Source organism: Monodon monoceros, unplaced genomic scaffold (assembly GCF_005190385.1).
Source record: "Monodon monoceros isolate NGI ecotype Baffin Bay Population unplaced genomic scaffold, NGI_Narwhal_1 Super_Scaffold_17, whole genome shotgun sequence".
Classification (NCBI taxonomy): Eukaryota; Metazoa; Chordata; class Mammalia; order Artiodactyla; family Monodontidae; genus Monodon; species Monodon monoceros.
The window spans coordinates 6,576,156-6,597,880 of NW_021703773.1; the positions used below are offsets into that span (position 1 = coordinate 6,576,156).

At 47.2% G+C, this 21,725-nt stretch overlaps 1 protein-coding gene across 5 annotated transcripts in view; it reads right to left on the reverse strand.

Moving 5' to 3' along the window:
- Nucleotides 1-440: 440 nt before the first annotated feature.
- The window catches only part of KCNU1 (potassium calcium-activated channel subfamily U member 1), a 172,943-nt gene continuing 151,658 nt past the window's right edge, over nt 441-21,725 (reverse strand). The window contains exons 26-30 of one of the 5 annotated variants that reach the window (XR_003794232.1): nt 16,392-16,463; nt 13,272-13,411; nt 5,148-5,342; nt 2,628-3,110; nt 441-486 (exon numbers count right to left, since the gene is read on the reverse strand). Coding sequence is in view for 2 of the 5 variants with exons in the window: in XM_029226625.1 (XP_029082458.1) it covers nt 2,904-3,110; nt 5,148-5,342; nt 13,272-13,411; nt 16,392-16,463 (614 nt within the window). In the remaining 3 variants the exon portion in view is untranslated. Of the gene's footprint in view, nt 487-1,300; nt 3,111-5,147; nt 5,343-13,271; nt 13,412-16,391; nt 16,464-21,725 lie in introns of those variants that run through there. The other 4 variants (XM_029226625.1, XM_029226626.1, XR_003794233.1 and 1 more) reach the window with 4 other exon arrangements.

Sequence of the window (21,725 nt, forward strand, 5' to 3'; positions counted from 1 at the left end):
TTTTCCTTCCTTGTTCAAAGTCACCACCTCTGGAGATGCCTCGTAAGGAGTGAGCCAGGAGCTCCTGGGAAATATCGGCAGGTCTAGTCTGACTCTGGATAGGCAGAGGCATCTTCCACTGTGGTTTCCTCCATGTTTTCCTTTCCGTTTTCTTTCCTGGTTTCACCTGGGTGTGTCTGGGATGAGAGTTTACCACTTGGAGTCAACACTGCTTGCTTAGGATCACCAACGGGGATTGGTTTTGGCTCCAGCGAACGGACTGATGTACTGGGTGGCTGGGCTGCAGACTCGCTGACCTGGTCAACTGAAGGAGGACAATTTATGTCTGTAAGCGTCTCTTCCGTCAGTGGCACCATATTTATAATTTCACACGGACTTGGAGGTGAAATATCCTTTTTGTAACAGGAGGTGCTGAAAGGGATGGCGCAAAACACAAGATCCGAGGGCAGCAGCATAAACTCATTTTCTGGCCGGGTGATCACAAACCTGTAAGAAGAGCCAAAGGTGAATTCCGAGCCCCTGCAGCTGGGACAGTGTGGCTGCAGGCAGTGGCCAAAACAAGAAAGTCATTTTGCTGGGCCCAAAGAGGAAACGTTTTTGTTTTGCTTTGCTTTAGTTTCTGATTAATAGTAAAAAATAAACAAACAAACAAAAAGAACAACTCTCTGGCACAGCGCAACAGGAGAGGTCCCAGGCTAGTAACTGGGAGACTAGTTCTCACGCCTGCCTCTGAAACCAACCACCTCTGACCCTAGGCATGCCACCTCCCTTCTGGGCTTTGCTTTTCTCATCATTTTAATGGGAGACGGATGGGACTATGGTTTGGGCTAATTGATTTCTAATGGCTTTTCCAACTATATGTTTCTCTGCTTTTAATATCCACGACCCTAATGAATTCGGTTGGCACAATTCTGAGCACTTAGCCAAGCTTTATCAAAACTGGAAGATTACGTGCATGCCAGATATTTCCATCCTGGGTTAGGCCTATTTTCATGTTTCTGCCGCCAACTTTCCCACAGAATGTAGGTTGCCCAATGGAGGAAAAAGAGAAGTAACCAAAGGTTTATTTGAAACCTTGACGGGTAAGCAAATAGTGAGTCAATGAGTTTCAAGGGTCACCCAGAGCCTGGACCTGCGCGGACAGACTCCGCAGAGAAGCAGGATGTCTCGGCAGGAAATCAGGCACACGGCAAATCCTCAGAGAACACGAGGCGGGTTCATGAAGACGCCAGTGTCCCTGTCAGAACGCTGAGGTAGCAGAACCCTGCGTGACTTCCAGTGTTGCCCCGAATAATCCCTCTTCTTCCCTAAGCACCCACCACAAGTCACCACTGATCTTTCACTGAATAATCTTCCCACTTCCCTCTCGCCCACTGAGTCCCCTGTAACCTCTGTGATATTCTAAACAAGATCTGCTGTAACCACATACTCTCTTTCAAACAGGAATATCATTTCCTTCCCTGAGGTCCACCCAAGTATGGGCTACACCTTCTCCCAATTACCACGGTCCACAGGTTTTCCAGAGGTGTAGGGGGTCAGTCACAGGCAGACAGACAGAGACGGGGGTGGGAGGTCAGCATCATTCAGGCTTCCGAGTGCTGCTTCCAGAGCATCCCTGCTCCCCGCATCGTTGTGGTCCATGCTCTACAGCCTTACCACCCTCCTCTTGAGTCACCTCAGTGTTATCCACACACCTCCATGTTTATTTAGGCCTTTGGCACATGGGACACTTTTTCTTTCAAACTCTAGTGCCACCGTCACCTTATGTGCCTGCAGTGTCTCCGTGATTTACGACTCCAACACGCAGACCAATTTCTTTGATTTCCACTCCCCAGTGATCTTTATCTCCCAACCACTTTCCTGACCACATACTGCTGTTGTAACTTCCTGACACATCCTGCCTCTAAAATCTCACCCTTCAATAAATCAGTCTCTGACCACAACTTCCCCTCGTTCTTTCTCTCATTTCCTTACTCTTGGGTTACATCCGCTCTTCAGGCTACTTCCATCCCCTGTCCTTTCCCTTTGCACTGTTGCTTCTACAGATGCACAGTAAACTCCTTTTTTCATTCCCCTCAGTGACTAATGTAACTTTTACGTCTTTCTCAACTCCCTAGAGACTTTCCCCCTCTTTTCTCTCAGCCAGGGCTATGCCTGCACATCACCAAGAAATCCTGGTGTTACGTAAACATTCCCTAAGCGCACCCCTCATCCACAGCCAGATCTGCCTTGGCATCCTTTCTTTTCCTCCCTTTCTCCTGCGAGCGGAGAAGCTGTCTTTCTTCGTGTTCATGACTACTCCGCTTTCAGTGATTTGACTTCCTTCCCCTTCCTCCTGAAACAGGTTCATCGATCCATTTCCACTCTATTATTTTTAATTTCTCCTTCTCTACCGAGTACTGCCCGTTCCCACCACGAGACTCTTAGTCTGGACCTACCTTACTGTGTTGTCTGGAGCTGGTACCCAGTACCCTTTCTTTTCTCCTCTCCCCTCCACACACATTTTCTTTCTCTTCCCCACTACTGCCAGAATGATCTTCTTTAAACTGAAATCCCTACACATCACTCCCGTATCTTACATGGACAAGGCACAGTGGCTAGAAAAAAGGCACTCAGTAAATATTTACCCAGCGAGTCCGGCAGTGAACAAGTAAATCTTTCCAGTGTGGACAGTGGCTTTTCGGCTTAAAAAAGTCGCACAGGCATCAATGAGGGGTAAGTTACAAAAGAACCCTGACTGAAAATCTGGGTCTGCATTTCAGATTTCACTGGGGACAGAGAAACCCTTCTCCTTACATGGCCAATACTACCTGGATCCCAATCACCAGGGTTCATTCATATTATTTATACTGATCCTACACTGTTATCTACTTCCCCAGCACCCTCTGTTGCATCAGGGGGCCCTAAGCTCTGGCCGTCTCTTTCACACAGAATGACGTCGCTTTGGCCCTCATGCTTGGGCGGTGGCCAGCGCCTTCTACACCAGCATACACTCCCCTTTTGTGCTCTGGGTTGCGCTCTTCCTCATCTATCATGCGGTACAAGCCGAGGCACAGGACTCCAAGGTTATCTAACGAGCCGCAGAATATTTGCCCAAAGGTCCTTCTTGGCTGGGGAGAGAAGAGAGAAAAACTTACGTCTGGTGGCACTCGAATCAAGCTATAACAAGCACTTACTGGAGTGTCACTTGCCTTTTCTCCCAGTGGAAGTCTGGAAGACCCAAGAGCTCCCTCCTAATACCTCTCTGGTGGCAGTAGCAAGTGGGCTGGAAATCAGGTTGACCATGAGTTTTGAGCATCTAATACCGGCAGCTGTTTTCATGACTCTGGTCTTTCAGGAGCCTGTCTGGGCGTGGTGTGGCAAGGGGCTATGCTCGTTTTTATTACTGCTGCTGGTTTGGTAACGATCAAGAAGTCACAGTGAGCACCAGGTTGGAAAATACAGATTTTTTTTTTTTTTTTTTTTTTGCGGTACGCGGGCCTCTCACCGTTGTGGCCTCTCCCGTTGCGGAGCACAGGCTCCGGACGCGCAGGCTCAGCGGCCGTGGCTCACGGGCCCAGCCGCTCCGCGGCACGTGGGATCTTCCCGGATTGGGGCACGAACCCGTGTCCCCTGCATCGGCAGGCGGACTCTCAACCACTGCGCCACCGGGGAAGCCCGGAAAATACAGTTTTTAAGGCACACGATGAGAGAGCGGCCTTCTCATCCTCCTCCTGACCTTGCTCTCAAGCTACTGCCAACAAGGCACCTTGAGTAGACTGCAGGCTCCAAAGCAGTAGCCAGTGCGTTCAGGGAAGTCAAAAGAGAACTGTCTGTTTAGTTCTGTGATTCCTCAGGGTAAAGAACAGAGGACCAGACATAAATGGAGAAGAAAGGGCTGACCAGTCCGCTGCCACCTCTGGTTCCCACAGGAAGTGGCCAGTGGCAGCTGTCCTGGGCTTAGAATCACTCACAAGTCAGCCTGAGATGAGGAACCCAGGACCACAGAAATTCGAAGGACCGGACCATGGAGGGAGCTTTGGAATGTTGTTTGCACCTGGAATTCAGATGCACAGAGCGTGGGGTTCGCCCTTATTGGCAGTACCTGCCGAGACACAGCAGACACAGAGGCAGGAAGAGGGCTGTGAAGAAGGGGCTCTGCTCAGGCCCCTCTAAAGGCCTGCCCCTGACGGTGACACCGGGGAATCAAATGCCATGCCACTCAAAACTAAACCAAAAGGCAGGCTGACCAGTAGATTCCTCACTGCAGCCTGGACTCGACACAGAGCCCCAAATGCCCAGATGCCTCATTGGGATTTGCCAGAATTATTTTCTTCCTTGCTATAATCTACTGTTTGTTAGCTCAGAGGACTAAGAAAGCTCAAGCATTTTTCACTGGCTAGCCCAGGCAGATTCTTAGGCCCAAACGTGGAATCCTTCTGCCTGATTTCAGGTGACACGATCAGATTTCTTTCTTTTTTTTTTTTGGCCATGCCCCGCAGCATGCGGGGTCTTAGTTTCCCGGCCAGGGATCGAACTTGTGCCCCCTGCCTTGGAAACGTGGAGTCCTATTCACTGGACTGCCAGGGAAGTCCGGATCAGATTTCTTTAGTAGTTCAAGCGTAGGGAGAGTGGACAGGCCCTGGGTCAGACTGCCTTAGAGGGACCCTGCTTGGTCACTGGTAGGCAATACGGTCTCAGGTAAGTATTCGTTTCTCTGCACCTCAGCTTCTTAATCTGTTCAATGGAATTAATAACGACGCCTACCATGTAAACCTTTGGAGAGATTAAGTGAAAAACAAACAAGCAAACAAAGCAGACAGGCCCAGGTCAAATGCTCAGTGAATATTAACATTACACTTATTATTAAAATCCTTGTCAAGGGACAAAGTTATGGGACCTCTCTGATGCTTCCTGTGCACGTTTTTACCCGGAGGATGGGGATACTAACAATGGCTTGATCTCTCAGAATTGTTGCAAAAAACAGTTATCATGTGAAAATGCACTGTAAATTGTAAATACACTATGAATATAAATTACATTGATTTTTGTCATTATTATTGTTATTATTTATATGCTATAGGTGATCTAGGAACCCAAACAGGTTGGATCAATTTCCAAAACTCAGGGAGGTTAGGACGCTCTTACTACGAGAAGAGTTGACTCACTTGAATGTCTGACAAAATGGTTTGGTTTAAGGACAGAAGCCCCAGCTTACACCGCATTCTTCCAGGTGAAACGGTAGAGTAACTGTCATTCAGCCCACAGAACTTTTCCTTATCCAGATGTTGTTCCAGCTGAGAACTGATCCCTCCTGTCACCAGCATCTGAAGTAATTCCAGAACATGGTAATTGTAGAACGCCTGGAAAACAAGGACGAGGCATGTGCAAAGTCAGAAGGTGGAGGTGGAGAGACGTGGCGATTTAGTGGGCATCGTTGTTTGAAATGGATCTGATGGCACAAAGCAGTGTCTCTCATTATCATTAAAATCATCCCAAAGCCGGCAGTTTGGGTAGGGCACTGGGTTAGGCAAAGTGCAGAGAAAATAGCACTGACCCCGTTCCTGCTCTTTTGGGGAGGACTTACACTGTAATAGTAGGAGAAGAGGGGGTCATGACACTGACCCCAAGGGTGTCCCTGCTTCCAAAAATGACCAGAGGAGTGTATCAGGCCACAGATACCCTAATAATCATCAACATGTATTTAAAATATGTATAGAGGCTTCTAGAGATTTTCCTTAGGGGGCTACTTATATTACTATTGGCGTCTACACTTGAATCTTCCGGATATGAATCTACTTATATTCCTTTTGATTCTGACCTATTTGAGGACAGGTATTAACTTAATCTCCCACAGTTGTTACGGTGTACTTTGAAAACAGTAGGTGTGGAGTATAAAATGAATGGAATTTCAGAATATTTGGCATCAAAATGAAGCCAGAGATTGACGATTTGACGTGTGGGTCAACTTAGTTTGAAAGTAGCTTGAGTCTGAATAAGCCAAGCCATTTTCTTAAACTCTTTTCCCAAAGGATTCCAACACACTCAGTGTTGACTAGGCAGTGACATACATGGAAATATCATTGTAATAATTGCCCATGAGGTTTTCTTAAATCCATTATTATCTATATAATGTTCTAAATTTCCTACCCTTTGTCTTATCTAAATCAAACTTTTATTCCAGTAGAAATGAGAATTTACATGGTTATATAGCACCTACATAAAAATCAGTAATTTTGTTTTCATTATAAATAATAGGAATGACTTCCATCGTTATTGAGAAATTTTACCATTCACTTTCTCCATGCCCCAATTCAGGGACTTGTCTTCTGAAGTCTGGGTTATGAGACACACCTCTTTACTGCTCTTTTTCTCATTTACAATCCATTGCTCAAAATGCTTCCAGAGAGATTGTCCAGAAACGCAAATCAGATCCCACCACCCATCCCTTGAACCTGCAGTAAACCCAAGCTCAGACTCGTTTCCACGGTCTTCAAAGCCCTCAAGATCTGACACCAGCTCCCTCTCCGAGCTCACCTCCATGAGCCATGGTTCTCTCCGGTGCACACTAGTCAATCTGCAGTTGCTCACGTGACACTCTTCCTCCTTCATGCCTTTGCTTTAGAACATCTGGTTCATCTTTCCCCTTGGCAGACCCTATACTGGCCTCATCACAATGAAATTTTCCTTTCTTTGTGATCCCATGGCCACTGGCTTTTACTCTATTTTATTATTCTGCATTTTAGAGCTAGTTGTTTGTACGGAACACACCTGAGTTTGAATCTTGGACTGGCACATCCTAGCGGACCGAAACACCTTTGGACACTTCGTGTATTCTTCCTCAGTCATAGTTCTATGGTTTTGAAGATGACATGATAATACCCACCTTTGAGCACTGTTTGCAGGATTCAATGAGATATACAGCACATACCACTGAATCGTGCTGTCTTCGACACTGGTGTTCACGTACCTGGATCACCTGCAGTGATACTCATGAGACCCGATTTCTGGGATCCCAGATCTACTGGATCAGAATTTATGTACGGGAGTGGGAATCAGAATTTAAAGGGCACCTCTGGTAGTTTTGACACTGGTGGTCCTCAAATTACACTCTGAGCAACAGGCCTTAAATGATGTGTTCTTTCAGACAGACTTTGTCTACTTAACATTCACGTCTTCAAGAGCACATTGGACCAGGCAGGTGTAAGAATATTCAGTGCAAAGGTTGCTGCAAACAATTATTACAAATGATTTTTAAAAACTGAGTGCAAAAACAGCTGTCAGAATATTGAGTGCAACTGGCGGTTGAATTTTAACAAATAAACCAATACTGTTAGCAAAATGTAGAGCCCACTGGAGAAGGCGACCTAGGAAATAATATAATCTATGTAAATTAAGAGAAAATAAAAAGAAAAGGACTTTTACAATATTTTTCAGATTAAAGATGACTTCAAACACCTTCTCCATCCTAATGTCCAGACTGAAAGAACGAACCTCCTGACTGACAGTCACCTCCGTATATTCCCTCCCCGTTGCATCCTCTACCCAGAAGGGTCTTATGGATCTGGCCCCCTGAAATCCAGGAGGGAGTGGAGGATGTAAATCCAGATTGGACCACAATCCGTTTAAGAACAAGTGGCCGTAATGTAGAATGATCAAACATAACGCTGTTAGAATATTTCTCCACTGATTAAAAAAAAAAGGTGTAATTTCTAGGGTTATCCTGGTGTCGATGCCTCTAGGGAAACATGTACTTTACATATTTAACAGAGAGAGGGCTAGCTTTTGACCCTATCATTTCTTCAGTTTTGACATCAAAAGGCTTGCAATTCTATATTGGGGAAAATTGTGGGATTTACATGTCACCCTTATTCTGAGCTCATCTTACATTCTTATTATTTGGGGTTCCATGGCACTGCCATTATGGGTCTCTTTTTTCTTTCCTCCCTCCTTCCCTCCCTCTCTCCCTTCTCTCCTTTTTCTGTTTTTCATTCTTTTCTTCTTTCTCAAGAAAATATGAAAGTTGAAATGTGCATGAAACATTTTAGGACTTCTAAACTTGAATAGTGTTTCTAATATATTCAGATTTATATTATCTAATATCTAATATCTCTAATATCTAATGTAATCAGTTCAATCAGAATTCGAACTTCTGATGCTTGAAAATGTTGCAGCCCAAAGTGTTTTAGCTTTTAGCTACAGTGGAGTTTGAGGTTTCTCTCATATTACTCCTTAATAACATAGATACTAACATCCTGGCCACTCACTACTTTTAATTCTGAGAATCTCAAAAAGTCTTAAGGCCCACATTTTCTGAGAAATACTTCTAAGTTGAGAATGAGGCTATATGGTAGGAAAACTGCCACTAACCAGCTGAGTGAACTTGAAATCTCAAGCCAGGTAACTTTTCTTATTTTCCTTACCTCCCTTATAAGTAAAGGAAAATGCTCCCTACTTCATGTCCAGGTTTGAAATCCTATTGTTATAAAGCCATATGGGAGTCCTGCTCCCATATGGAGGGGTCTGAGTGCGCCTCCATATTTTTATTTAATTTTAATTTTTTTGCGGTACGCGGGCCTCTCACTGCTGTGGCCTCTCCCGTTGCGGAGCACGGGCTCCGGACGCGCAGGCTCAGCGGCCATGGTTCACGGGCCCAGCCGCTCCGCGGCATGTGGGATCCTCCCGGACCGGGGCACGAACCCGTGTCCCCTGCATCGGCAGGCGGACTCTCAACCACTGCGCCACCAGGGGAGCCCTCCATATTTTTATACAGCATTGAGCTGAGGGTTAAAAGTAAATCCGAATTACACCTTAGGGGCATGTTTCTCCACCTGGGCCAGGAGTTTACAGTAGTATTCCAGGGGATACTTGAAGCCATAGTGTTGGCTGAATCAGAAGATTTGGAGGGAAAATCCATTATTTTTATCTTGGAAAAAAAAATCACAGGGATATCAGGGGATAGAAGGGGAAAACTACATGACAATCTAAAACAGAACTTCAGTACTTTCAGGCGGTGACAAGTTCACGCCACATTTTTCAGGCTTTGTTCTCTCCTCGGGACCTGTGAGTTCATCCTCCTTGTGTTTCTTACGGGCCACCTGGAAGCACAGTGCAGTTTTCCAGGGACAGGTGAGAAGGAAGAGAAGGCCCCGCAATATTAGGTCGAAACAGAGTTCACTGAGACGCGAATCAAGGAGGTGACCTCATCCTGTTCCAGAAGCTGCTGAGGTGTCAGCCCCCTTTATCCTGAGGGAGCCTGTTCGGAACGCACCAGTCCACAGCCTTTCCCTTCTGCAGAGGACGGCCACCAGGGAAACACACATTTTGATTCTAAGCATAACCTCTGACTGTGCAGCCATGGGAAACAGACCTCTTGGAGCATCAAGCTGGACGGCAGGTAGGAAGACCCGAATCTGGAAGATGTTTCTTGGGGAGGGAAATTATGGGACAAAATGGATGTGCAAAATGGGGTGGAATGGCTGACTCCTGTCTCCCGGACAAGACTCCCAACTGGGAGCTAGAGACTTGACTTGGAAGACAGAGAACAGGAATGTGGCTCTCTTATTTTATGCCTCTCTGTTGGTCAGATTCTCTATAACTTCTAGGCAGTGGTTTTTAGTCTTCTCAACAACAGAAGTCCTTCTTTGAATCAAATCTCATGCAGGAGCCTCGTATGAGACCCAGATGAGAGTAGAGTAGTTCTGACTGGGGGGAAGGGGTGGGTGGCCACTGGGGAGGGTGGGTGCACCCTGGTCTTCTCCTCCCAGCTCACCCCTCAGGGACTCTGGAGCACCCCGGGAGGCGGATTCCTTCAAGTAGAACTTCAACCTCAGCGTATTGAAAGGACACTCGTAATCACAGAAAGAGCCTTCTGGAGAGGCAGTGGATTTGGTCGTAATGGATTTGGTCTCTCTCTGGAACCTTAGGAATTTGGGTCTGAAAACCAACTTGTCATCTGTAAGTGCTGTGACCTTTGGCACATTAGTCACCCCTCTAGGCTTCAGAGTCTTGATCTGTAAAACAAGGCTAGCAACTGTATCCTCTTGGTTAGGTTGACGGGACAATTAAACTGCAGGTAACGCATTCAGCAAAGACCTTAAGTAAGTGCCTGAGAGATGATGTTACCATTGTTCTTACCCCAGATATTGCTCTAATTATTATCTCAACAATGAAACTGCTGGAAGATGCCGCCTCAAGGTCTGTGCTGGTAAAGACTCGCAGGTGTGATGCGGAGGGAGAGACCCGTGAGTGTCAGTGGTATCTGCCGTGGGCATGTGATGGAGGGAGTGATGACCCAGGGCCCGTGACTGCCACCCTAACTTTATGGGGAGATCGGGACCTTGGCCCTCCTCCCGCAAGCCTGCACAAGGACACGCTCCAATACGTATGGAGAATGAAGTGGTGTGCTGGACACACATTGTGGGGCCACCACAGTGACCCCAGATGGTTTCAGTGCGAGAGGATATAAATGTTCTCTTCTTCGCAGAGGCTACTGCTCTCACCGCCAGTGAGCAGGTGGAAGGTCAGGAGGCCAGCCAAGACCAGACTGTCCTTGGATGAGCAGACACAGTGAAACTGGAGGCTCAGCCCTGACCCTTGGGCTCTTTCTTTCTTTGTGGCTGATATGATAGAAAGTCACCCCCGTCCTTAGAAGCCAAGTGGAGCCAGTAGTACCAGGTCCAGCGGGAGGGAAACAAGTGGGCAGCATCCCCTGAGCATTTTCAAGGGTCTAATTCAGCTCATCAGGGCCAGAGATTTGGAGTTGGAGCTCCAAACAGTGTTAAAGTGTGTTCGTTTTGCTGGGCCATTCGTCATCAAGGATTTGAGAGCTGGGGCAGGAGGCCACTAGGTAGAGATTAAGAAGTTCAAGTTCCAAGCCAGCCCCCTTGACATACAGGATGCCTTGTACCCTGAAGCTCCACTGCCGTCCTCATGGCCTCGTCAGACGACCAAGTGCCAGTCCAAAGCCAGGCACTTCCCAGGAGTCCCCAAGGGCAGGCTGAGGGTCCAATGCGGCTTGTGGCCTCATGTGACTGTCCCCCATCCCAGGCCACCATGTGTGGCTTTCTCTCTCTCCCACAGACTTCACCATGGGGCCTCAGAATAGACTCCTGAATTTTTACACAGCTAATTTCATTTTCCAGCAGAATGAGACACAACGGCTGAAGGCAGCCTGGGAGGAAGGGGCACTCCTCAAAGAGGTCGCAGGGTCACTCTCATAAGGTGAGTGTTGAGAAGCCTCATCACCAAGTTCGTGTTACCCGTGCTGGCTCATGGGATGTGCATATTGCTGGACACTCTCTCGGTCCTCACTGCCCAGCCTGCTCCTCCCACTAAGTCGAAATAGAGTCTGTGACTTTGCTCCTACCTGTGTGAGCCAGTGGAGTTTAACCGAGGCTGGAGTTTAAGTCACAAAGCTGCCTGCTATCTAGGGATCTCTGAAGAGGACGGGGACCTTAAACCCTTCTAAAATGTGTCCTGCAGACAGATCCAGCTCACCACGTCACCTCCTGCCTGACACTCCGGTCCCTAATTATGGGCAGGGTAACTGAAGTATCCATGACAGGCAGGGTTTTAAAATCCTTTCCCTGACGGAGCTACCTTTCCAGGAAAGTGACCTGACTTCCCTCACTGACTCTCTCTCTCTGGCTCAGTCAAGGCTGAATCCTGCTTAATTTAGGAAATTCGTAGTCTATCAGCCTGTTTAATGTTAAACGGTCACTGACACGGTATTACCTTTCTGAGAGCTCAACGGGGTTTATGAGGAGCCTCCCCCGAAAGGCTTAGGGAGACAGAGCCGAGCCGGGCAACAGAATCCTCTGAGGCCATAAGGGCGATGCATGAGCCCTGACCACGCTCCCCTAAAATGCAAACTGCACTTCTGAGGCACTTATACGATTCAGGAATGATGCCTCTTCTATGCAGAATTCCAGAGGGCAGCCAGTCTAGCAAACTGTGCTCAGAGCCTTGTGCTGTGTCAGCATCTGTGCATAGATGTTCAGCCTTTTTGCAGCCCTTCTCTTGGAACATCTGGGTAGGAGGCATCTGTGAGGGAGTGGGTTACAAGCATTTCCCCCGCAGGAGTTCTTGCAGCCATTCACAAATGGCTACGCACAGATTTCCTAAGGTTTAGTCAAATTCCTTGAACACCCTGGGAATGCTCCCACCTGACCTTCCCTCTGCCTGGAATGTTTCTTCCCCAAAGATCAGAAAGGCACGTGCTCTCCTGTTCCCAGGACTTGACTCACATACCGCCTCCTCAGGGCTGCCTTCCTAGGCCGCCTTATTGAACTTTCAACTCCTTCCGCAAACCCTACACGTCCTATCTCACATCACCGTGACCCTTCTATCTATCTGACATAATACTTATCATGTGTGTATCAACCTCCTCCATGGGCATGAGCTCCACATGGGCAGAGACTGGTCTGTTTCATCACTGCTGTGTCCTCAGCACCTAGGACAGCACCCTACAAGGTGTTCAATAGGCATTCACGCAATGAATAAATTCTACTCATGGAAATCCTGCAATCCATGCAAGGGAACTGCTCAGGGAAAGAATGACCGTGCAGGCAAAAATGCATCCCAGGGGCTTCCCTGGTGGCGCAGTGGTTGGGAGTCCGCCTGCCGATACAGGGGACGCGGGTTCGTGCCCCGGTCTGGGAAGATCCCACGTGCCGCGGAGCGGCTGGGCGTGTGAGCCATGGCCGCTAAGCCTGCGCGTCCAGAGCCTGTGCTCTGCAACGGGAGAGGCCACAATGGTGAGAGGCCCACGTACCGCAAAAAAAAAAAAAAAAAAAAATGCATCTCACAAGAGGGGCAACGTGGAGGGAGACTGGACTCAGCTCTGAATAAAACTCACACCACCAAAGGCCAAAGAAACAAAGCCCTTTCCTCGAACCCCGCATCCTTTCATGGACGATTTCTGTATAGCTTGGGGATATTTTAGAGAGAAGAGAAAGCAGGATCACCGCCCAAGCTCTGACGCCAAAGAGCCTGGTCAGCCAAGATGCACTTGAAGCTGAAAGGTGGGTTCTGTGGATGTGCTCATTCCTCCCGGGACTGAGTGTTCTGGCTCTAAGGGCTTCATGTTTTTAATTTTTAAAATGTGAGCATTTGGCTTCCCTTGCCAGGTAGTCATGAGCAAAGGTGAAATTATGTGCGTGGACAAGCTTTTCTGGAAAATCAATAAGCACGCAGAATTGCGAGGCGTTAGTTAGCATCATCCACCCGAGTCCTGAGCCACGCACTCTCCCTGCGGCAGGGGCTTGGTCGTGGGGCTCCTTGGCACCTACCGTGGCCAGGAGGGAATCCAAGAAGCTGCCAGAAAAGACAGTGCCGGTGGCAAAGGACGTGCTGAGGTGCAGGCTCACTCCCGAGAGGTCTCCTTCCAGCCCACCGAGCTGTTCAATAAAGTGCATGTTGGAAGGATTTTCTGCAAGTGAAAGAGGCAAAAAGGAAAGGCAGGCAGACAAGATGAAGGATACAGGACTTCCGGACCAGGCAGGCCAAGGAGGGACCATTGCTCAAAGGATTTGATGCCTACTTTAGGGTCAAAGTGGGACCTGCCTCAACTGCAGTATATAGTTTTTTCTTTCCAAGTATTAATATCTTCATCCCCTGAAGATGGGAAGCCCGCTTGGGGACCTTCATCATCAAGGAGATATCCTTGTACCTCAGGCTCAGCTTCTCCAAGCAAGTGTCCAGAATGTCACCCTTAATCATTTAACTTTCAAGACAGGACACTTCTGGAAGAAAAAGGGGACACTTCACATAATCGCACAGGGACAAGAGACATAAATAGGAACATCTGCTCACCCCCGTTATTGTCTTTTTCTCCATACGCTATGTCACAGATGGCGTGGTATTCACTTGGGTCCTTAAGAGTTATTTGGGCCCAGAACGGGTTAATCAGTGCCTCTCAAAATTTAATGTGCCTGTGAATCAACTGGGGATCTTGTTATAATCTAGATTCTGGGTCTAACTGGGTCTAAGGTGGGGCCTGAGAGTCTGCGCGTCCAACAAGCTTGCAGATGCTCCTGCTGCTGGTTCATGGACTACACTTTAAGCAGCAAGGGCTTCAAGAATCATCCTAGTCAGACCTGTGCAGCAGTGGCCAAGTTATCCATTAGCAAACCTATGCTGGCCCCAGGCTGCAACTCAGACCCCCTGTAGGCAGCCTCTGTAGTCAGGGAAATCCGTCATTTCTATGAGGACAGCAGAGGCGCTGACTGCCTTTGTTCCAAGATTACAGCTTCAAAAATGTTTGTATAGAGAATAGCATTGGAAGATAGTGATATCTCCTACCAGAGCAAAGGGAAGGCATGCTTACTGCCCATTATAAAAGATGCTGGTTCCCGAAGCTCAGGGTTCCTCTCTTACAAAGCAATTCATGGTGGGTCCAGGTATCACCTGGACCTTTTCATGTCCTCCTGTGGGAACGAGGGCTTGGGAAGCCAGCACAAAAGTGATGATTCTCTGGCTACTGCTATTGATGTGAGTAATAAACTGTTCATCGTCTCTGACCCAGTGGTCTCTCATCTTCTGTCCACATCCGTGAAACTGGGCAGATAAACCTGTTAGTTTGCAAGCAGCCTTAAGTCTTAGACCCTTCAAACTTCTTGACCGTCATATTACAGATCCAAGCAAATCTACTGGACATACAACTCAGAGTATGTTCCTAACTAAGACTGCATTAGTCTCTAATTCTTAAAATTATTCCTTAGTACATTTGGGGGAAGTGATAGACTGCTGGTATTAAGGAATCATTTTCTTCCAAGAACTACGCATCTTTATAAAAGATGAAGGAGGTATGACTAGTATCAACCCACATTTCCTGTGTGCACAAACATTCCTCTTCTTGCACTGCCAACCCTCCACACACACACACACATGCACACCCACACCCCAGGAGCCTTTGTCCAGATCCTGCCGTGTCATCCTACACCAGTGGCTCAGCATCCCCAGACATTTTCCTGCAGGCCACTGTACACTCTGGACCAGAGTGCTGGCCAGCAGACCTGCAGCTCTCATGTCACTGTGACCCTTCCTTGCTGTGGCCAAAGAACGGAAACTGAGTGAGCTGGCAGGTGATTTGTTAGGCTAATTTGACAGGCGCTGCCTGGTGCCAGAAAGTCTTTCCTTGAACAAAGCTGTACATCCCTGGAGAGTGACCAGATGCATTTCTGAGGCCGGTGAGAAGCTGGCTGGTCCCTCCTGACCACTCTAACTTACATGACAGTCTTCTGATTAATGCCCTCAGTGTATATACACCTCGGAGTCAGAGACGGCTCAGAACGGTAGCAAACTAAAAATGAAATATAAGTAAGAACTGCAGCCATCAGCTTTAGGGTGGTTACAGATAGGCTGCCAGGTACAAGTCAGGCTCAAGGGATCTGAGATCTTCAAAGGTGGATTTGGAGAGCTGCAGTTCTGGGATCCAGGGTGGCTAGACTGTTGCCCACCTGCTGCACTGCCACTCCCAAATCATCTGGTGGTGTCACCTACTGGCTCCTCTCTCTGTCTGCTTGCTTCATTTCTGGGACTATGAGGTCTGCTCATCTAGTTGGGTATAAATCTCCCTCAGCTTACACATGCTGAATCATAAAAATCCCACTAAAATGTCTGCTACGCTACGGAATCGAGTCAAATCTCACGCCCAGGAGCAGCTTTAGAGATCATCTTTGAGTTGGTCCAAACTGTGTTAAAGGTAAAACCCCCTCTTCGGTAACTTCCCTTTTGCTCACCAACTATTATCAGTATTAAATCCCAGTGTCTACCCTGGTGAATCACAAACAATGCACACAGGCACCTGCCTTCCCTGCCCTTCTTGCTGCCCCCAGGGCTCCTCACGTCTAGGAAAGTTTCATATACGTGCGTTTTCCATAAGGTGTTGATGAGAGATAACGGCTCATCCTGTTATTTCTGCATGGAGTATTTCCATTTTAGAAGAGCACCGCTCAGGGCTGGGATTAAGAAGACACAAGGGACACAAAATTTAAAGACCCCAAGAGTGAGCCTTTCCTTAAAGTCTACACCCTGGGGGCCTCACCTGCCTCACTCTAGTGCCTGCCCTGGTAGCACCGGAGGAGAGGAAGACGTCTGACGGGTAGAGAAGTTGGTTTAGGGAGAGCCCTTCTTGCAGTTTTCAAATCCACGTCCCCTCCCCTGGAAGAACGGAGAAGGCAGGAGCTACTCCTGCACCCTGACACCCAGATATGACAGGCTCTGCTGGAGGATGTCAACGTCACCAAACAGGTAAAAGCCCAATATAACAGCCAGTCAAACACATAATGGTCTCTGGGCCCCATTCTGGTCCTCAGTCCTTTGACTGTGGATCCTAAAGACACCCTTGGGACATCAAATACAGATACAAAGACTTCTCCCTTGAATTCTGTCCTGGAAACACAACTTACTCAGTTCAGTGAGGATGGGGATCCTTCGGTACTTTGACTTCCCGGGATTGTCACTGAAGCACCGAGTACACCCTGTAGACACAGACAGCAACAAGGGAGGGATGATGAGATGGACAGATGCAAACGAAGTGGCTTGCGACACAGACAAGGATGCGGAAGCACACCGTGGCGCTTGAGGCTTTATCTTAGCAAAGTGACTCTCATGCCCAAATCCCAAATCTTTCTCTATATTTAGAAAAAAAATGGCCTCAGCCTCTCCTTTCCAGAAGTTTGGGGTGTGTGTGTGTGTGTGTGTGTGTGTGTGTGTGTGTAGGATGTTTTCTAAATGGCACTTCAAGTGAATTACAAAAAGGGTGACGTTCTCCCTGTAGTTGCTTATCGGCAGCCTAAGTTACATCCAATTGTTGTCTACCGACTGGGAGTGCCGGGTGACGGCTCAGGCAGGCAGTGCCTCAAACTACATGCACTTGCTTGTAGAACCTTCAGGAAACTGAATAAATAGGAGGTGCTGCCCCAGGAGAGCCTGTGGAGGCACAGCGGCTGGTTTACTGGCTCCTGGTGCTTCTGCCTCTTGGAGATCCTCTCTGGGCTGAGGGTCTCTTTCTTCTTCAGCAAGATTGTCTCTTCCTCCCAACTCTGGCTGGCCTCCCCAACCCCTGATGTCTTGGGAGTTCCTTAAAGACTGGGGTGGGAGGTCATGGGGCCTCTGTCTTCACATTCAGCTCCTGCCTTAGGAGGTGAGGCCCTTCATCTCCCTCTGCGAGCCTCGAATCCCAAAGAGATTCCATGCCCGGCTCTGGTCTGGAACACAGCCCTAGCATGCGCGGACAGGTGAGGAAACCTGTCCAAAACCTGTTTTGAACCTGTTCAAAAACAAGGATGACCCCAGAGTTTTGGTCTCCAAGTTAAACACCCCCAGAAAGGGTAAAGAAAGAAAAGGGAAAAGAGAAAGAGGAAACTAGGATCCTGATTAAAAAAAAACCACCAAACCAAACCAAACACATGATGATCTCATCAAAAGTTATGCTTTAAAACTACTGGTTACCTTTCTTGAACTTTTCTGAGAATTCTATGTATGTAACAGGGAAATAATACTGTGAAAGTTAACATTCTGCTTGTCATTCAGATTCTCTGCTGCCTTGAAGAAGGTGAAATATGTGGAGGGTTTTTTGTTTCCCAAGCCAGGTAAGTGGTAGGGGAGGGTGGGTGAGATGAGCCAGTGGGTCAGACAGACAGCCTGAGAGACAGACAAAGGGACGGGGGTGGGGAAACTGGCCACTGAGATGGGGACGGGGGAAAGAGGAGATCCAAAGGGAGGTTTTGTTCCCAGAGAGAATGCTATGCTCTACAATGTAGTAAGTTCCCTACATACAGGCAAGTTTCATTCCGAGAGCATGTTCATAAGTCTAATTTGTTCGTTAAGTCCAACAAAGTTAGCCCAGCTAACGCAATCAGCTATATAGCACTGTACTGTAGTAGGTTTATAATACCTTTCACACAGATAATACATAAAAAAAACACAGAAAATAAAGAAATCCTTTTTTATCTTCCAGTACAGTACCTTGAAAAGTACAGTAGTACAGAACAACAGCTGGCACACGGGGGCTGGCATCGAGTGAACAGGCAAGAAGAGCTACTGACAGGAGGAGGGAGAGGAGGTGGGAGATGGTAGAGCTGAAGGATTGTCAGCAATAGGAGATGGAGGGCAAGCTGCCATTTCCCTCACGCCTGACGCGGATGGCACAGGATCCGGCTCCTTGCTGGAACCAGATGCACGTTCGCATCTTCGGACGTTTTCAACTTGAAGGTGCGTATGTAGGCGCCTTCCTGTACTTATCACCTCTCCCATCTCCCCAAGAAACATTCCATAAAAGTGCCGCTTCTTGTTCACGCAGAGTAGAGCTGAATACATTTCTGATTGCCACTAAAATTCTGAGTCATGCTTCCAGGTAGATTCACGGTAAACACGGAAGCGCCACAGGAGGAGCCCAACACGTGTAGTTTACAGTTAGAACTAGAAATGGCCTTAGGACTTTAGCAAAACCCTTTAGCTTCAGGTGAGGAAACAGAGGCCCCGGGGGCTAACCTCGTCCATGCATCTATTGAAGAGGAGGGTTTGCGTGGTGGCTGGAGACCACATCTCCAAACTCACTGGGAAATCTTACTGATGATGGGATCTGAATACCTTCAACTGTTTTTCCTGAACAAACTTCTGGGATTTTCATAATGCAGGGAGACTTGGGGGTAATGAGATTCTACTTTATTCTCAGAAACGTGCAAGATGCTTTATCTGCTTTAGGTACCTTTCCTTCCTTGCTATCCTCCCTCCACAGATCTTTAAAGAGTATCGACTGCAGACTAGGACTATGAACCGTCCCTGCCCCGGTTACCATATGTTGCAAACACAAAATGTTTTCAGATAGTGATAAGAACTGTGAAAAAACCCAACTTTTAGGGGCTAGTGAGTGACCTGGGGAGGTGACCTTAGATAGAGTTTGAAGAGGCTTCTCTGACATTGGAATGCCATCCTGAGTGATGAGCAAAAGCCATCCAGACAGAGGGAATGGGATAAGGAACTTAAGGCAGGAAAGAGCCAGTATAAACAGACTGAAGGAGGAAGTTCAGGCTCCCTACTGGCCTGCAAGACCCTACATGATTTTCCTGCAATTGTCATGAGTCACCATTACAGGGTCTAAAGGAGAAAACTGCCATTATCCAATAAATGTTTGTAAAAGATCCCTCGGGCTGCTGTGAGCTGGGAGGTAAGAATGACACCACGGTGCCCTCAAACCTGTGAATTAAGTTGAGTTAGATCACCTTTGAAGATGATGAAACTGACTCAGGGTCTACATGCTTTGCCCAAGGCTACATGGTTTGTAAAGGATGGATGGGTTTTCACACCCAAACTGGCACCAAGTTCAAAGCCCATGCCCATTCCCTTTATATATATTAAAATACATAAGGTTTGGTTGACAATTTCAATAAAATATTGAGATCAGTTTCCCTCAAAGGGGAAACTTCTCCTCTGAGCTGCACTTTCTGATTTCAGTTCCCTCTAATAACGGGCTCGGAATATCCTGACTTTCAGAGTCAAATGTGCTTATTGGGTAGAGACAGGTTCACATCAGCTGATGTAACTGCATAACTGCTCCGACACTGGCTGGAGGACAGCGACAGAATTTCTGCCTTAACTCCATCTTTTCTGGTAGAGCAACGGTTAATTTGAATATGTGTCAGATCGTAGCCTGGGTACATTTTACTAGTGTCAATATTTTTGCTACCTAGTAGCACACAGTATTTTACCTGAAATTCTTCCAGGCTGGCAGGGTGCTATTATTAAGCAAAAGATTGCTTAATTGTAGATTACTACTTTACATTTAAATTTCAAGAGCACATTAAGTTGTCAGACTTAATTACTGTTATATGTTTAGATTATGCCACAGATTATTTAGTTCAATACCTAGGTTTGCCAACCTGTCCTTGTGACGTGACAGGGCAGTAATTAGAGCATCAGTGAGAAACCTAAAGTTTTCCGTGGGGATGTCCAGGAGGCCTGGTCCTTTGGAGAGTCCTCCTTCTTGCTGTCCCCCCACCTCCAACATCCCTTGGTGAACCACTGTATGGAATAGCCTTGGTGGTCCTAGATGGATTCTACGTGTAACCTTGTCATGACCATGAAGATGTGGGAAAGCCCGCTGAGCCCACAAAAGGCTCAGCAGATATGTCAGAGTGAGAGCTCTCAATTTTGGTCCTATTGACATATTGCACCTGTGCACTGTAGAATATTTAGCAGCATCTCTGACTTCTACGCACTAGATGCCAATAGCATCCCGCCAAGTTGTGACAACCAAGGCTGTCTCCGGACATTGTCAGACAACCTCTGGGGTCAAAACCACCCCTGGTTGAGAACCACTGTCTCAGAAGAAGGGATAGAAAATTGCTCAGCGTGGAAGATGTTTTCTCCCTCCTGGCAGAATTTCACAATCCTTTATACTGATAATTCTTGGAGGTGGGCATTCCCATTGCCACCTGCTTGGTATGCTGCAAGAGGAGTATTAGTATGAGATAGGAAGAATGGTTAAGAGAACCAAACAGGCTTCCCTGAGGGTTGGGAATTTCTACATGCAAACTCCAGGTAGATTCCTGTGATGCTGGAGTAATGGGCGAGGTTTCTGAGTGACAGTCCTTGGCTATTCCTATGTGCTCAGAATGTAACTCTACTGCTGCTTCCTGTGTTAGGTAGCACAGGAGAGCCTGTCTGGACCTCTATTTCCTGTCACACAAATGGGTACGATGACATCCACACAAGGAAAGGTGCCAGGTCTACACAATATGTTCTTCCCTAAACTTTCCCTTTTGCATTGGGGAGAGCACCTACTCACACTGCATGATGACTCAAATACTGTGACATTCTTTCATTTTCTCTTCCTTCTTCCCAACCCTTTTCCCCTCTCTCCTGTATTTCCTCCTACCAATCCTGTCAGTTTAGCAGAGTATGTGACACATACAAAATCAATGTATTCTTGTTGAATGAATAAATGAATAAGTGAAAGGATGAGAATCACCAGATATAAAAGAAACCAGAATTAAAATCATAGGTTTAGGGCTTCCCTGGTGGTGCAGTGGTTGAGAGTCCACCTGCCGATGCAGGGGACGCGGGTTCGTGCTCCGGTCCGGGAAGATCCCACATGCCGCAGAGCGGCTGGGCCCGTGAGCCATGGCCGCTGAGCCTGCGCGTCCGGAGCCTGTGCTCTGCAATGGGAGAGGCCACAACAGTGAGAGGCCCACGGACCGCAAAAAAAAAAAAAATCATAGGTTTATATCTTTTTAGCCTATATAGGATGTGAGATTTTAAAAAATGATAATAGGAAGGACAAGTCACCCAATGATTAGCTAGGTGGCTTACAGTGTTGTCAGCTTACCCTTTGCTTTTACTCAGTGGGCATTTTTCATTTCTACATTGATGATACCGCCTACACAGTGAATACTTTTCTGTCCAATTTTAGAAAGTTGCAAGCATGATGCAAACCCACACACACACTCAACCCACACACAAATCTTGTGTAAATCTGAGTGACCCTAATTGCTAAGCTAAGGACTGACATGCAGAACACAGAGGCATTTTTATACATCTTCAGATTAGCTCAGCAGAGGTATGGCTCCCAGTTCCTTAGTCGGGATTTTCAATGCCCTTTGATATTCAGGAAGTGCTTTGCTATTATTATTATTTATTTATTTGCAAAAAACCCTGAAATCCTGGGTGCTGAGAGGTGTTTGGTTGTTTAGTGAGGGTCTGTGAGGTAGCTGGCTCACCCACCAAAGCTCACCTACCAA